Here is a 14,900-nt window from a genome sequence, read left to right as displayed (position 1 = left end):
TGCAGACAGGACACATCCCCAGACAGGCCAGCGTGTGGGAGCCATCCTCATGGGGGCAGCAGCCTGGTCAGCGTCCGGGTGCTCCTGAGGCTGTGCCAGGCACCAGCTGTAGACCCTGCATCCCCCACCCCACTCCACATGCAGCCGAGTGCCCAGACCCTGCCCAGCACCCGCTCCCTCAAGGCCTGGGCACCTCCACCATGCTGAGTCGCCGGCATGGGGCAGAGGTCCGTTAGTCCCTCCCGGTCAGCTCCAGGCTCCAAGAGGGTCTCAGGGACACACCAGCGGGGAGCAGGCCCCGGACACTGGCCAGGACCTCTGCCTTAGTGTGTTTCTGTTTTCAGAAGGGCCGTCCTGACTCCCAGGTGCCTGCGGGAACCTCGCACGGGAACAGGCAGGATCTGCAGGTGGGTCACCCGGGACCAGACCAGGTGGGGATGGAGGGTTGACAGCGCCTGTCCAGGCCGCCTTCCCGCTGACCCCTTCCTCCATGACCCTGCTGCCCATCCAGCCTGGCCAAAAGAGCTCCCTGTCCCGGCAGGACCCCCAAGTTCCCCCTCCCCCTGCAGGACCCCAGGCTCCCCTCCCTGCAGGACCCCAGGCTCCCCTCCCCCTGCAGCACCTCCACCCCTGCAGAGTCTCGCTCTCCCCACCCTGCCGGCCTCACCCGCAGCCCCTGGGCCTTGCTGGAGGGTCAGTCTCCGTCCCCCCCAGTGGTGTCCGGCTGTCCACGGTCTCCTCTTGTGACTGAGGGACTGGGCAGTCCCTGCCGGCCTTGCCAGGGGCCCCGGGGCCTCCGCGTCTGACGGCGTCCCGGAGGCTGTCTTCACCCCACGCCGCCCCGTTGTCCCTGAGCTCGAGCTGCTGTTCTTCGGCTTCTGTGTCCCGTGTGAGAAACCCAGCTCCGTCCCGGTGGAGACCGCGGGCCCTTCGCTCGCTCAGACACGCGCGCTCCCGGGGCTGGTGCCCCTCGGGCTCCCGAGCCCGGTCACGCGGTGTAGACCGGGGCGGCTCCCGCTGTCCCTGCAGCCTCCAACGCTCTGTGCCGTGGACACATCGTTGTCGCTGACGTTCTTGTCTCTTCCTCAGGGACGAGCTGCCCCTGCCGGCTCCCCTCACGGTGGTGGTCGCTCAGCCCTGGCCACCCCCTGCCCGAGCCAGGCCTCGTTGCCCCATCCTGTCTGTCCAGTGGGTCCTGAGCTCCACTCCCTGTGTGTGTGTGTGTGTGTGTGTGAGCTCCCCAGGAGCGCCCAAGGCTGCTGCTGCTCACCCCTGCAGATTCTGATGTCCACTTGTCCGTGGCAAGGCCATCGTGTGGCTACACCGTCGAGCGGAGCCCTGCACTGTCCTTTCTGAGTCTGGGTCTGCCCCCATTGGTGTCCTTGGGGGTCCCCATGCCCCACGCATAGTCACACGCTCACCCAGGGCCACACATGTCCCGGGAGTGTCCGTCATTATCCAGTGCGAGGTGGCCTGAGCCAGGTTCTGTTGGAGGTGGTCACTGGAGCCTCCATGGAGATCTGTGGGACTGGAGGGAGCCGCGGCATCCTCAGGGGACTGGGCCTTGGCGTGCAGAGGAGGCAGAGGGGGCAGGGGAGCTTCCAGCATGTTTGAGAGATTTGCCTGGCCCTGGGGGACCCGTGGAGCCGACAGAGATGGCAGAGACGGTCTCGGCCCAAAGCAGCAGATCCGCAGAGCCTGGTTGGCGGGAGCCGAGGGGTGTTGGGCCAGGCCAGCTCCTGCTCCCTTGGGCCACTCAGGCATTGGGCAGGGCAGGGTCTGCAGGAGGTACCACAGCTGCCCTGGGGTGCGGCCACCATTCCTTTGGGTGTTGAGCGTGAGGGGGCTGCAGTTCATTGAGGCAGAAAAGTCACACGAGTGCTTGGGGCTCAGTGAGGGTTTTGGGCGGGCGTCTGGGGAGAGCTCTGGAGCTAGAGACAGGTGTGTGCATCTGGAGTGGCGGTGCCGAGCCCAGGGCGACATGACCCTCGGGAGCAGGGACGAACTCATTGGTGGAGTGTGGCAGGCCCCACAGCGATGGCCGCAGGGCCCAGTGGGCAGACTGCTCCTCACCTGGGGCTTTGGCAGGGAACAGGGCATGGAGCAGAAGGTTGGGCAGAGCCTGCGGGACTGGGCAAGGATGTCTGAGCAGATGTCCCTGGGCACAGGGCATGGGGTACAGGGCGGTCTAGGTAGATCCTGGAGCAGCTGCAGGGGGCATGGGTCAGGGTGTGTGTGAGTCAGGGGCCTGCAGCTCCTACCCTGAGCCCAGGCTGACTGTGCATCTCTCTCAGGGGGCACCATGGAGTCAGGCCTGGGGGCCTCTCCTGGCAGGGCTGCGGGGCACAACTGGACACAGGTGAAGGTGTTTGTGCTGCAGGGCTTCTCCGAGCACCCCGAGCTGCGGCTGCCCCTGCTGGGCTGCTTCCTGGCCCTGTACACCCTGGCGCTGGCGGGCAACACCATCATTCTTGTGCTGATCAGCTGCAGCGCCAGCCTGCGCAGCCCCATGTACTTCTTCCTGTTCAACCTGGCCTCCATGGACGTCATCTGCACCTCGTCCGTGCTGCCCAAGACGCTGGTGGGCCTGGTGTCAGAGACGGAGAACACCATCTCCTTCCCGGGGTGCATGGCCCAGCTCTTCTTCCTCGTCTGGTCCCTGTCTGGAGAGCTGCTGCTGCTCACGGTCATGGCTTATGACCGCTACGTGGCCATCTGCCACCCGCTGCACTACAGCTCCATCATGAGCCCACAGCTGTGTGGGGCTCTGGCCGCGGCTGTCTGGACCATCTGTGCCATCAATGCTTCTATAAATACCGGGCTGACGGCTCGCCTGAACTTCTGTGGCTCGAACCTTATTACACACTTCTTCTGCGAGATCCCCCCGCTGCTCCTGCTCTCCTGCAGCCCCACCCTCATCAACAGCATCATGACAGTCCTGGCCGACATCTTCTATGGGGTCATCAACTTCATGCTCACGCTGGGGTCCTACGGCTTCATCATCGCCAGCATCCTGCGCATCCGCTCGGCCGAGGGCAAGCGGCGAGCTTTCTCCACCTGCTCCTCCCACCTGCTGGTGGTCTCCTTCTACTACTCAGCCGTGTTCTGTGCCTACATCAGCCCGGCCTCCAACTACAGTCCTGAGAGAAACAAAGTCTCTGGAGCACTGTACACCTTGCTGAGCCCCACCCTGAACCCCATCGTCTACTCTCTGCGGAATGCTGAAGTCAAGCAGGCCCTGAGGAGACTCCTTAATCTCTGCAGATGCTAATGCCATGTACAAGCTCTTCTGCCAGTGGATTTCCTCCCTCTCTCCACCCCCCAGTCTCCCTGAGACCAGGCTTGTAGATGTGAGACTGGCCAGCACCCTCTTGTCAGCCTAGCATGGGTGCTGGTCATTGTAGCTGAGCCAGGACACCTGGACACCCAGGAAGCCTCAATGGGACTCGTGGCCCCAGGTGGGTAGGTGCTCTTTTACCTGGAACAGGAATCATCACCCTTGCTGGCCCCTGACCTTCACCTTATAAGGCCTCTCTCCTCCCTTCTCCTCAGTGCCAGGACCTCCCTTGCATCCCTAGCTCCATTGTACCCCCACGGTGTGTCCCACTGTTCTCACCACAGTGGCCCTTGATGGGCCCCCCCCATTTCCTCAAGCAGCTCGCAGGCCACCCCGCACCAGGGCTTGGTCATTTCCCAAACAGGCCCCACCTGGGCCCTAGGGCCCTGCAGTGAGTGGGCTGGACAGGTCACAGGCTGTACCCGGTGGATGGCGCAATGTTCATTTGCAACCTTGTCCCTGGACCATTTTGAGTCACACTCTCACCTTCTTGTCTTATGTTGGTTTCCTGGGGAGTAATGTCCCGCCTTCACCCCTGTTACTTTGAGCATGTCAGCAGGGAGATGGGTGGGTCTAGAACCATGTTTTGAGGTGGGACCAGGAGTAGGTGGGCCTCTCAATGGGTGAAGCCCTTGGATCCATGGCTGTGGGATGTGGGTCAATTCCACTGGCTGGGAAAGGCCAGGCACGGTCCAGTGCTGTTAGGTGCCCCTTCTTAACATAGGCACCATCTGTACACACAGGTGTACCCGACGAGTCCCTTATGACAACAGATTACTCATCACTGAGTCATCCACTCCACTGTCAGGAGTGTCAAAGGTGGGCACACAGCGTCTGAGGGCTCTGGGGTGCACCATGAGGATGGCAGCAGTCCTGCTCCTGGAGCTCTGGGTGTGCTGGGGAGGCCATAGGAAGACAGAGCTTCGCAAGGAACAAGTGACAGACACACCCCAGCTGAGTTCCAGCCCTTCCCTTCTGCAGTCTCTCATGCATCTTGTGATGCTCCCAGGTCTTGTTCTTCTGTTGCAGCTGCCTTTTCTTCTCCACCTGTCAAAGGGCAGGAAGTTACAGCCAGGTCTTCATGAGTGTCTTACGCCAAACCACAGGTGATACAATAGCCAGAGGGAGGTGCCTCAGGTCCCCATGCTCTTCCAGGTCCCAGGTGTCCCCTTCTTCCTGCCCCAAACCACGGTTGGTTACATAAGCCTGAGCTTCATAGACTTTTTGTCTTCACTGGGAAGGGCCCCTAACCTGAGACAAACCCATTCAAGCAATTTTTGTGAAATTAATAAAAATATTGTATCGCTTCTGTTTAGTTGTTTTATCTATTATTTTTAATATGAGACATTGATTTCCAATGTTTTTTATTGAATTTTCCATTTTCCTTTATTTTGTCAATTTTTGCTCTCTGTATTTTGGTGTGTGTTATTGGTTGCATACATATTTGTAATTGATATGTTTTCCTGGTGGTTTGACACTTATTGTTACAATGTTTTTCTTTATATCTTTTTATTTAAAGATTAATATTATTTATTTATATATACAAGAACTGGGGTCTAGGCCAGTGGTGTGGGGTGGGGGGGCAGTGAGAGAATTCCCCAGAGACAGAGTGGGGAGCAAAATAGGCAGATTTACTGAAATACTCTGCTGAGAGTAGCAGTGGGTATGACAGGAGAGGTCTGCTGTGCCATAAGTGAGTCAGCTCCCTGGCTGGGAATCAAATTCATGCCTCAGTGGATGGCAATAGCTTGATAGTGCTGAGACTTAACCCCTGTTCCACCAGGGCAGCCCATGTTCCTTTATATCTTTATTGATATCTTGTTTTATAGTCAACTTTGTCTGCTGTTAGTATAGTTCTTCCAGCTTTCTTTGGTTGCTTTTTACATAGTTTATATTTTCCATCTGTTATTTTAATCTATATCTTTGATTTACGTGTGTCTTGAAGACAGCATATCGTTGCACCTTGATTTTCAAAGTCAGAAATTTCTTTACCTTAGACTGAATTTGTTTACTCCATTGACATTTAATGTTATTGATATAGTGGAATTTATGTCTTCAACATTAATTTCTGTTTTATATATTTCCCATGTTTTTATTATTCTTCTATAATCACTGTTTTGTTAACAGAATATTTTTTAATGTATAATTTTAATTTCTTCAAAGTTTTTCAACTATAGGGGCCTCCCCAGTGGCACAGAGGGTTGAGCACAGCCTCTGCAGCACCAGTTCAATCCCAGCCAGCCAGGGAGATACCCCATGGGGCAGCAGACCTCTCCTGTCTCACCCCCTGCTCCCCAGAGCAGTGTACTTCAGTCTGTCTGCCTGTTGTGCTCCCTGCTCTGTCTCTGGTAAATCTTCTCACCCTCCTGTGCCTCTAGCCTATACACCAGTTCTTATATAAAAATAAATAAATCTTTTAAAAAAATTTTTTCAGCTGTATTGACTTATTTCCTTAGCAGTTGATTTAGGGCTTTCCGTACACTTTATAATGATGAGAATCAGCTTCATATTTGTGCTAAATTAATTTTAGTAAGTTATTTAGACATTCTCTAGTACCTCTAGTCCTCTCCCATGTTTTATATGTATAGGGTATATATATGTGTGATTGTAATATATATATATAACATATCTATAAATGTTATAAACCCAAGAACAAAGAATTATTAACTTATATTATTTTATGTCTCTTAATGAAGGTTTGAGAAGATGGTGGGAAATATCTTTATATCTTGCTATTTTGGCCACCTTATTTTTCATGTAAATATTATATTTGCTTTTGTGAATTTGAGTTAACATCTGGAATAAATTCACTAGCATGGTATAGCATTGCTCCCTCCCATTTGCTTTGTTTTCTTATTGTCAAATTTCTTTCATTTCTGTAGGACCCTTTGCCTTTTACTTTATACATGTAAATTATAAATCTAGTCCTTTCATGACACCTTGTAGATCCCCTTGTGGAGGTTGGTTGCAGGTATTTAACTCTTTGTGAAGTGATCATAAATGGAGTTGTTTTAATTTCTGTAGTTTCTTGGGCAATGTATATTAAGAAGTTATGAATTTTTTTAAAGATTTATTTATTTATTTATACAAGCACTGGGTACAGTCAGAAGTGGAGGAGGGTGAGAGAATTCACCAGAGCCAGAGTGGGGAACAGAACAGGCAGACTGACGAAATACACTGCTGAGGGGAGCAGCGGGTGCAGCAGGAGAGGTCTGCATACCATGTGGGACCCTCACTGGCGGCCGAGGATTGAACCAGCACTGCAGAGGCTGCGGACAGTTTGCAGCCCAGCGGTCAACCTGTGCGCCACTGGGGAGGCCCAAGTTATGAATTTTTGTGTGTTGATTTTTCAGACTGCAACTTGGCTGTATTCATATTTGTTTCTAATGACCTTTTAATGGACTCTTTAGGGTTTTTAATATGTATCATCATTTCATCTGCAAATAGTGATGTGTTCACTTCTTTTCCTATGTAGGTCCCTCTGTTTTTGTGTTTGTCTGACAGCTCCAGCCAAAAATCTAATACTAAGTCAAATAGAAGTGGTGACAGTGGGTAACAGCCCTTGTCTTGTGCTGGATCTTGGGGAAGGCTTTCAGTCTTTCACCATTGGCTATCCTAGTGACGTGCATTAGTGGTCTATGGCCTTTATCATGTTGAGGCGGGTTCCTTCTTTTTCCATCTTGTTTAGAGTTTTTATCAGAAATGGGTATTTAATCAAATGCCTTCTCTGCATCTGTTCCTGTTAATCTTATGACTTTTATCTTTACTTTAGTTGATATGGTGTATTACATTAATTAGTTTATGTATTTTAAACCATCTTGCATACCTGGGATGAGTCCCACTTGATCCTGGTATATAATTCTTGTGACACACTGTTTAATTCAATGTGCTAGTATTTTCTTGAAAATTTTTGTATTGATGTTTATCAAGGATATAGGCCTATAATTTCCTTGTTTTTTTTTTTCTGATTTTGGTATTAAGGTCATGTCAGCATCTTAAAATATAATAAGGAGGAGTCCTTGTATTTTTGAAAACAATTCAAGCAAGTTGATCATTAGTTTTTGTTTGAAAGCTTGATAAAATTTATTTGTAAAGCCATCTGGTCCTAGACTTCTGTTTCTCAGAAAAACTTTCACTGCTGTTTCAGTTTCCACACTTGTGGTTGGTTTTCTCCAGGCACCGATGTCTTCCTGGGGGTAGTCTTGGTAGGTTAGATTGATCTTGAAATTTTCCTGTTACTTTGAGGTTATTTAATTTATTAGCATATAGTTTTCATAGCACTTCTTATAACCATTTGTATTTTTTTATTAACTGTAGCGATTTCTCCTCTATCATTTGTAATTCAGTTCATTAGTTTTTTCTCCCCTTTTTTCTTTATTGTTAGCCTAGATAGTGGGTTATCTGTTTGTTTGTCTCCTCAAAGAACCAATTTAGTTGTATTGATTTTTTTGGTGTAGTCTTTGTGATCTCTATTTCATTTATTTCTACTCTTGTTTTTGTAATTTCCTTACACTACCAACTTTAGGTCTTTCTTGTTCCACATTTTCAAGTCACTTTAGGTGTGATATCAGGTTGTTTATTTGGGATACTTCTTACTTTTTATGATAATAGGGGGTTATTGTAATTATCTTCTGCACTTTTGCTGCACCCCACAATTCTAGTAATTGTATCAACATTTTTATTGGTTTCTGGTATTTCCAATGTTCTGCTTTATTTCCTCTTATTCAATTGCTATTCAGCAACATCATATAAATCTCCAAGTATTAATACCTTTTTGTATAAATTTTTTAAGGCTGATTTTCAGTTTTATGGTATTATGGTCAGAGAAGGCACCAGGTATATTTTAAGTCTCAGTGGTTTTATTGACAGTTGACTTGTGTCCCAAAATTGGGGTCTGCCGTGAAAAATGTTCCCTGTGCCCTTGAAGAAAAGGTGTATGCTCCCTGTTTGTGTGGGGCCCCTTGTTCTTGTACTGTGAGCTCCTGATTCCTGGACTGCCTGGCCCACCTCTGTTCCCTCTGTGACCCTGTGCCTTCCCAATCAGTTCCGGACTGTCTTCCCTGTACCTCATGTAGTATGAAAACATTGCTAATTGCTTCTCAGGTTCTCTATTTCTTGGCCCCTGGTCGCTGTGTCTGGACTTGTGTTCTCCTTCTGCCTTTCTATCTTGCATTCAGGTGTTTTTGCTTCCTAAGGAGGATGCTGCCTTATTGCCCTTTTTGCCCTTTAGTTTCTTTGTTCCTCCTCTTTGTTTACCTTGGTAGCAGTGGGGTGGAGAAAGGTAAAACTGGGCTCAAATGCTCATTCTCAGTCTTGAGGAGGAGGGAGGGCAGCTCAGGGCAAAGGGGCAGCTCAGGTCAAAGGGTCAGCTCTGCCTCCTCTCTTCTTTCTCTAAAGAAAGCTCAGCTTAGTGACTCAAGGACCCTGATTCATGCCCAGTGTCCTTGTGCTGCCCGATGTTGCCGGGGGGTATTCCCACAAAGCATGGTCACTGGGCCCGGGGTGACACTAGCAGCAGTGCGAGCCACAGGCAGATGGGCTTTCCTTGCTGGGAGTGGCGCCTGGGGTGGGCTGTTTCCTCACTCTCAGCAATGCCCACTGTGGGTGGGGGGTATGGAGCTGCCAGATCATTGATGCTGTTTGCAGGGAGTGGCAAGAGGTTTTTCCCACCCGATCTCCTACTCCCAGTCCCGGTGGGGCCGGTATAGCTCCGCGGCACCAGCACTGGGTGTCTCTCTGTAGTGGCTCCAGGGTAGGGGAGGTCCCTACCCTAATCACCAACCCCTGAGACAAGCCCACAATGCAGAGACCCACCTGCTTCCGCAGTCCTGGGCACAGGTATGTCCCTCTGCATCCTTACCTCTCCAAAGAACACTCTGACCATCCTCAGTGGTCAGCATGACCGGAGCCAGTGACCGGCCTTTGCCTATGACCTCCTGTACTTCCTCATTGCTCACCCCACAGCACTGCAGCCACAGAACAAGCCCCAATGAGCATCTGTTTCTGCCCCAAACCCTCCACTCATTTTTGTTAGTTCTGTTGGTTTTATTTTCCTCTCAGTGCAGATTGGGGAGAGACCACCCAGCCCACTCTGTGCTTGTGTTTTGAAGGTCTCTATTGGGCTTCCTTAAATAAATGTTGGAAGTTGCTTGTATCAACATTCATAGACCTGTATAATTCCGAATTTTGTAATGCAACTTAATTTAAACATGTATTTATTGATGGATTTAGATTATTTCACTTTTCTGATATAGCAATGCTAAACTGAATGTTATGTAAATACATGAGCCCTCTGGGCTGCTGATGCAGATAATCAGCCTGGCCAGTGGGGTTGATAATTGAAAGGATATTTAGGAAAATTTCCAAATCCTGCCTTGAAAAGGAACGTAAACAATGCAGAAATTAGTCATTTTCACAAGCCGCCCCCTAAGGTTCCAAAGCGAAAGTGAGCTCCTTACTCCAGTGTTGGTGTGGTTTGCTGCCCTGGAGGCCAGAGCTGCTGGCCTGTCTCAGGGCTTCCTCTGTCTCTGTGTCTGTGCGGTGTGTGTCCATCTTATGGTTTATGGGGACTTCCACACATTAAGTAGAGAACCCAGAAGGGCTGCACATTAGATGTGAGGTGAAGTTAGCAACATAAGAAAGACTTCTCCAGACACCCTGGATAGCAGCTGAAATAACCGTGAACCAGACACTCAAGTTGGCAAGTCCATGATTCCCAATGGAAGAGTCGCGCACATTGAGGAGGCCAAGCAGTGGGCGCGGAGCAGCCTAAGCTGTCTCTACAGAGCCCGAGCAGCGTCACCAGCCCAGGGCAGGATGCAGGAAACGCTGCAGCAGGCGACAGAGGGAGCTCCCAGGGGAGAAGTTGGTGAGCGATGACACAGGACACCTGTTGCATGTAAGTCCCTTGTGCTAAAGGAAGACGTGTGCATACCAGAAGAATCAAAGATTTAATAATCAATGAAACAGCAAAAAGAACAACAACAAAAAGATGTGGGGAAAGGTTAGTGAATTGAAGACGTAGCACCAGAGTCTACTTAGGATTATGCTCAAATATAAGAATAGCCTGAAACAATGAACATCTTCTGTGACCCTTGTGGAAATACCCAAGTATCTAACATATATGTAATTGTGTCTCCAGATATGGAGGGAGTAAAAAAATGGGTTGAAAAGTAATGATTTAAATGTTTTAGTTGAAAGAATCTCCACAACCACAGCAGCAAAACTCAGATGAATATCCCTTCAGGTCTCATCATGGGCCTCCCTGGGCGCAGGGGTTGAGTCTCAGCACCATCAAGCTCTCTCCAGCACTGTGGCCTGAGTCCATCCCAGTCCAGGGAGTGACCCACAGGGTGCAGCAGACCTCTCCTCTCTCCCCTGCTGGCCCCTCAGCAATGGATTTCACTGGATCTGCCTGTTCTGCTTCCCACTCTGTCTCTGGTGGGTCCTTTCACCCACCCCCCTGCACCTCTGGCCTGTACCCCAGCTCTTGTATGCACATATAAATAATATCTTTAAATAAAAGGATTCATCATGATAAAAATTTTGACAATGAAGAGAACCTGAAGAGAGTGTGTAGAAAGAATTGAAATTATGTCAATTACGCCTCAATCCAGCGCTTATGAAGAGACCTTGGACATAAAGCTAGGACTGAAATTTTAATTTTTAAAAAAACTCCAGAAAGCAAAGAGAATAGAAAACCTTTACCACCTGGAGTTTGGCACAGATTTCCTAAGTTTCAAAAAGCACTAACCATATGAGGAAAAACATCAATTAACTTCATCAAAATAGAGAAAGTTCACTCTTCAAAATAACCTTAAAAATTTAAAAAACTGGGCCTCCCCGGTAGCGCAGCGGTTGAGCGCTGGGTTGTGAAGCTGCCCGCAGCCTCTGCGGCGCCGGTTCGATCCCCGGCTGCTCCCCGGCCACCGGAGGAGGGTCCCACATGGCGCGCAGACCTCTCCTGCCGCCCGCTGCTCCCCTCAGCAGTGTACCTCGGTCCTTCTGCCTGCTCTGCTCCCCGCTCTGGCTCTGGTGAATTCTCTCACCCTCCCGCGCTTCTGACTTTACCCGGTGCTTGTATAAATAAATAAATAAATCTTAAAAAAAAAAAGTTAAAAAACAAGGCACAGACTTGGAGCAAAAATTGCACACCTGTAAGTGTCATTTCCTCCCAGGCTGCGTGGACACAGGTTGTCCACCCTGAGCCTCGAGGCCTCGTCCCTCTCAACAAGGAACAGACGCCCCCGTGGGAACGTCCTTGAACAGACACTTCATGGAGAAAGGTCAGAAAACCAAGGCAAGAAAAGTGCTCATTGTCCTTAGCATGGACATCAGAGGATTCCGACACAAGACCATCAGCTTGAGGAGACAGTTTAGCAGCTCATGACATTGGGGCGCAGCCGTGGGGTTCCCCGGTATTTCCCTGAATGATTGAGGTGCACGTCCGCCCAGGGCCAGGGCCCGCACAGCCGCGCACAGTGTCCCGGGGCCTGGCAGGGAGAGGAGCGCCCCCAGGGACAGCAGAGGAGGTGCTGGCTGGCTCACAGCCCTGGCATCTGGTCTCCTGATCCTGATGGGCAGGAAGCGGTGGTCACGTGCCTTGAGCCGCACTAATGGTCCCTGAGAGCCTCCTCCGGCGGCAGGCTCCCCAGGGCTTGCCCCGGCTCCTGGGCCTGGCCTTGGAGACTCAGAGCTTTCTTGAGCTGCAAAGCTCACTTGAGAGCCCCGTGGAAACGGACAGGCCGCAGGAGGAGCCCTCAGGCCCTTCTGCTGGGCTCAGTGCAGGTGAGTGACCGTGGCTGTGCTGCCCTCGGTGCAGTGTCCTGTTTCAGAGGGAATCAGTCTCCAGAATGAGCCTTAGCCTGGGGGTGGTACAGAGAGATCGAACAGTGGGGTTCTGTCCACACCCAAACAGCACTGCCAGCTGTAAGGGACACAACCTGGTGGACTTTGGGCCTTGGTGTCAGCCAGGCGACAAGAGCAGAGAGAAGCAGGAGGGTGAGGGCGCGTGAGGGAAGCCAGGGCTGGGGCCAGAGTGTGTCCAGCCCACCAGTTGTCCACCCGGACTGGGGGACTACCGGGCACCGCCATGTAGACAGGACACAGCCCCAGGAAGGGCAGAGTGTGGGAGCCACCTCAAGGGGCAGATGGCTGGTCAGCGCCAGGCTGCTCTGGACCTAAGTCAGGCGCCTATCTAGATGCTGAGTCCACCCGCACTCCACGGGCTGCCGAGTGTCCAGACACTCCCAGGACCAGCTCCCCCAGGGCTGGGCGGTTGGGGCGGCTCTGCCACACCGAGTCTCCTGCGCAGTGAGGAGGCCTGTCAGTCCCTCGCGTCAGCTCCACGTTTGCTAGAGGGTCCCGGGTACCTCTCTGACCAGCGGGGAGCAGGCCCTGGACACTGGCTAGGACCCCAAACTTAGTGTGTTTCTGTTTTCAGAAGGGCCGTCCTGACTCCCAGGTGCCTGCGTGAAACCTCACACGGGAACAGGCAGGATCTGCAGGTGGGTCACCCAGGACCAGACCAGGTGGGCACAGAGGGCGGCAGCGCCTGTCCAGGCCACCTGCCTGCTGGCCCCTTCCTCCATGACCCTGCTGCCCATCCAGCCTGGCCAAAAGAGCTCCCCCTCCCCGCAGGACCCCCACGTTCCCCCTCCCTCTGTAGGACCCCAGGCTCCCCCTCCCTGCAGGACCCCCTGGCTCCCCCTCCCCCTGCAGGACCCACGGCGTCTCGCTCTCCCCACCCTGCCGGCCTCGCCCGCAGCCTCTGGGCCTTGCTGGAGGGTTGGTCTCCGTCCCCCCCAGTGGTGTCCGGCGGTCCACGGTCTCCTCTTGTGACTGAGGGACTGGGCAGTCCCTGCCGGCCTTGCCAGGGGCCCCGGGGCCTCCGCGTCTGACGGCGTCCCGGAGGCTGTCTTCACCCCACGCCGCCCCGTTGTCCCTGAGCTCGAGCTGCTGTTCTTCGGCTTCTGTGTCCCGTGTGAGAAACCCAGCTCCGTCCCGGTGGAGACCGCGGGCCCTTCGCTCGCTCAGACACGCGCGCTCCCGGGGCTGGTGCCCCTCGGGCTCCCGAGCCCGGTCACGCGGTGTAGACCGGGGCGGCTCCCGCTGTCCCTGCAGCCTCCAACGCTCTGTGCCGTGGACACATCGTTGTCGCTGACGTTCTTGTCTCTTCCTCAGGGACGAGCTGCCCCTGCCGGCTCCCCTCACACGCGTCACGGCGTCAGGCCAGGCGACGCTGCCTCTGGTCCGTCGTCCCTGGAGCCCGCTGAGCAGATGGGCGAGGCTGCGCCTGGGCCCCCAGTCAGGCTGTCCCACGCCCGGCTCTGGTGCCCCGGCACGTCCACAGCCGTTTCACTCAACCCGCACTGTCCAGGGAGGCGGCTCAGGCCGGGCTAGGTCTGGCAAGCTCTGCATCTGGGGGCACCACCGCTGCCCAGCCCTGGGCCGCCCCCTGCCCGAGCCAGGCCCCGCTGCCCAGTTCTGTCCGCCCCGTGGGTCCTGGGCTCCCCTCCCTGTGTGTGTGTGTGTGTGTGTGTGTGTGCACTCCCGGGAGCACCAGGGGTGGCCGCCACCCGCCCCCTGCGGATTCTGACGCCACTTGCCCAAGATGAGGCGACCATGCGGCTGCACCACCAGAGCGGAGCCCTGCTCTGTCCTTTCTGAGTCTGGCTCTGCCCCCATTGGCGTCCTTGTGGGTCCCCATGCCCCACACACATGAACACAGTCAGGCGCTCACCCATGTCCTGGGAGTGTCCATCAGTGTCCAGCGGGAGGTGGCCAGAGCCAGATTCTGCTGGAGGAGTCCCTGAGGCCTCCATGGAGATCTGTGGGACTGGATGGAGCTGCGGCGACCTTGGGGGACAGGGACTTGGCGTGCAGAGGAGGCCAAGGGGGTGAGGGAGCTGCCAGTGAGGTTGGAAACTCACTGGTTTGGGGTCCCGTGGAGCCGACAGAGATGACGGCAGAGACTGTCTAAGCCCTGAGCAGCTGATCTGCAGAGTCTGGATGGCGGGAGCCGAGGGGTATTGGGCCAGGCCAGCTCCTGCTCCCTTGGGCCACTCAGGCATTGGGCAGGGCAGGGTCTGCAGGAGGTACCACAGCTGCCCTGGGGTGCGGCCACCATTCCTTTGGGTGTTGAGTGCAAAGGGGCTGCAGTTCATGGAGGCAGAGAAGTCACACGAGTGCTTGGGGCTCAGTGAGGGTTTTGGGCAGACGTCTGGGGAGAGCTCTGGAGCTAGAGACAGGTGTGTGCATCTGGAGTGGCGGTGCCGAGCCCAGGGCGACATGACCCTCGGGAGCAGGGATGAACTCATTTGGTGGAGTGTGGCAGGCCCCACAGTGATGGCCGCAGGGCCCAGTGGGCAGACTGCTCCTCACATAGGCTGGGCCAGGGAGCAGGACACGGAGCAGGAGGACAGTGGGAGCCCACTGGGATGGGCAAGTAGGGTGGAGCAGATGTCCCAGGGCACAGGGCACAGGGCACACAGCAGTCCGGTGGTCCTGGAGCAGCTGCAGGGGTCATGGGTCAGGGTGTGTGTGGGTCAGGGGCCTGCAGTTC

At 53.5% G+C, this 14,900-nt stretch overlaps 1 protein-coding gene across 1 annotated transcript; it reads left to right on the top strand.

The window, feature by feature from the left end:
* Positions 1-2,302: 2,302 nt before the first annotated feature.
* Positions 2,303-3,271, top strand: LOC311178129 (olfactory receptor 13A1-like; the record flags this gene model as incomplete). The annotated part of the gene is made up of 1 exon (XM_084244506.1): positions 2,303-3,271. One exon carries the CDS (start codon positions 2,303-2,305, stop codon positions 3,269-3,271), a length of 969 nt encoding a protein of 322 aa, XP_084100632.1.
* Between the last annotated feature and the right edge of the window lie 11,629 nt (positions 3,272-14,900).

The sequence above is a fragment of the Talpa europaea genome, assembly GCF_964194135.1.
Source record: "Talpa europaea genome assembly, chromosome: 10".
Taxonomy (NCBI): Eukaryota; Metazoa; Chordata; class Mammalia; order Eulipotyphla; family Talpidae; genus Talpa; species Talpa europaea.
This window is presented reverse-complemented; position numbering and strand designations above follow the sequence as displayed.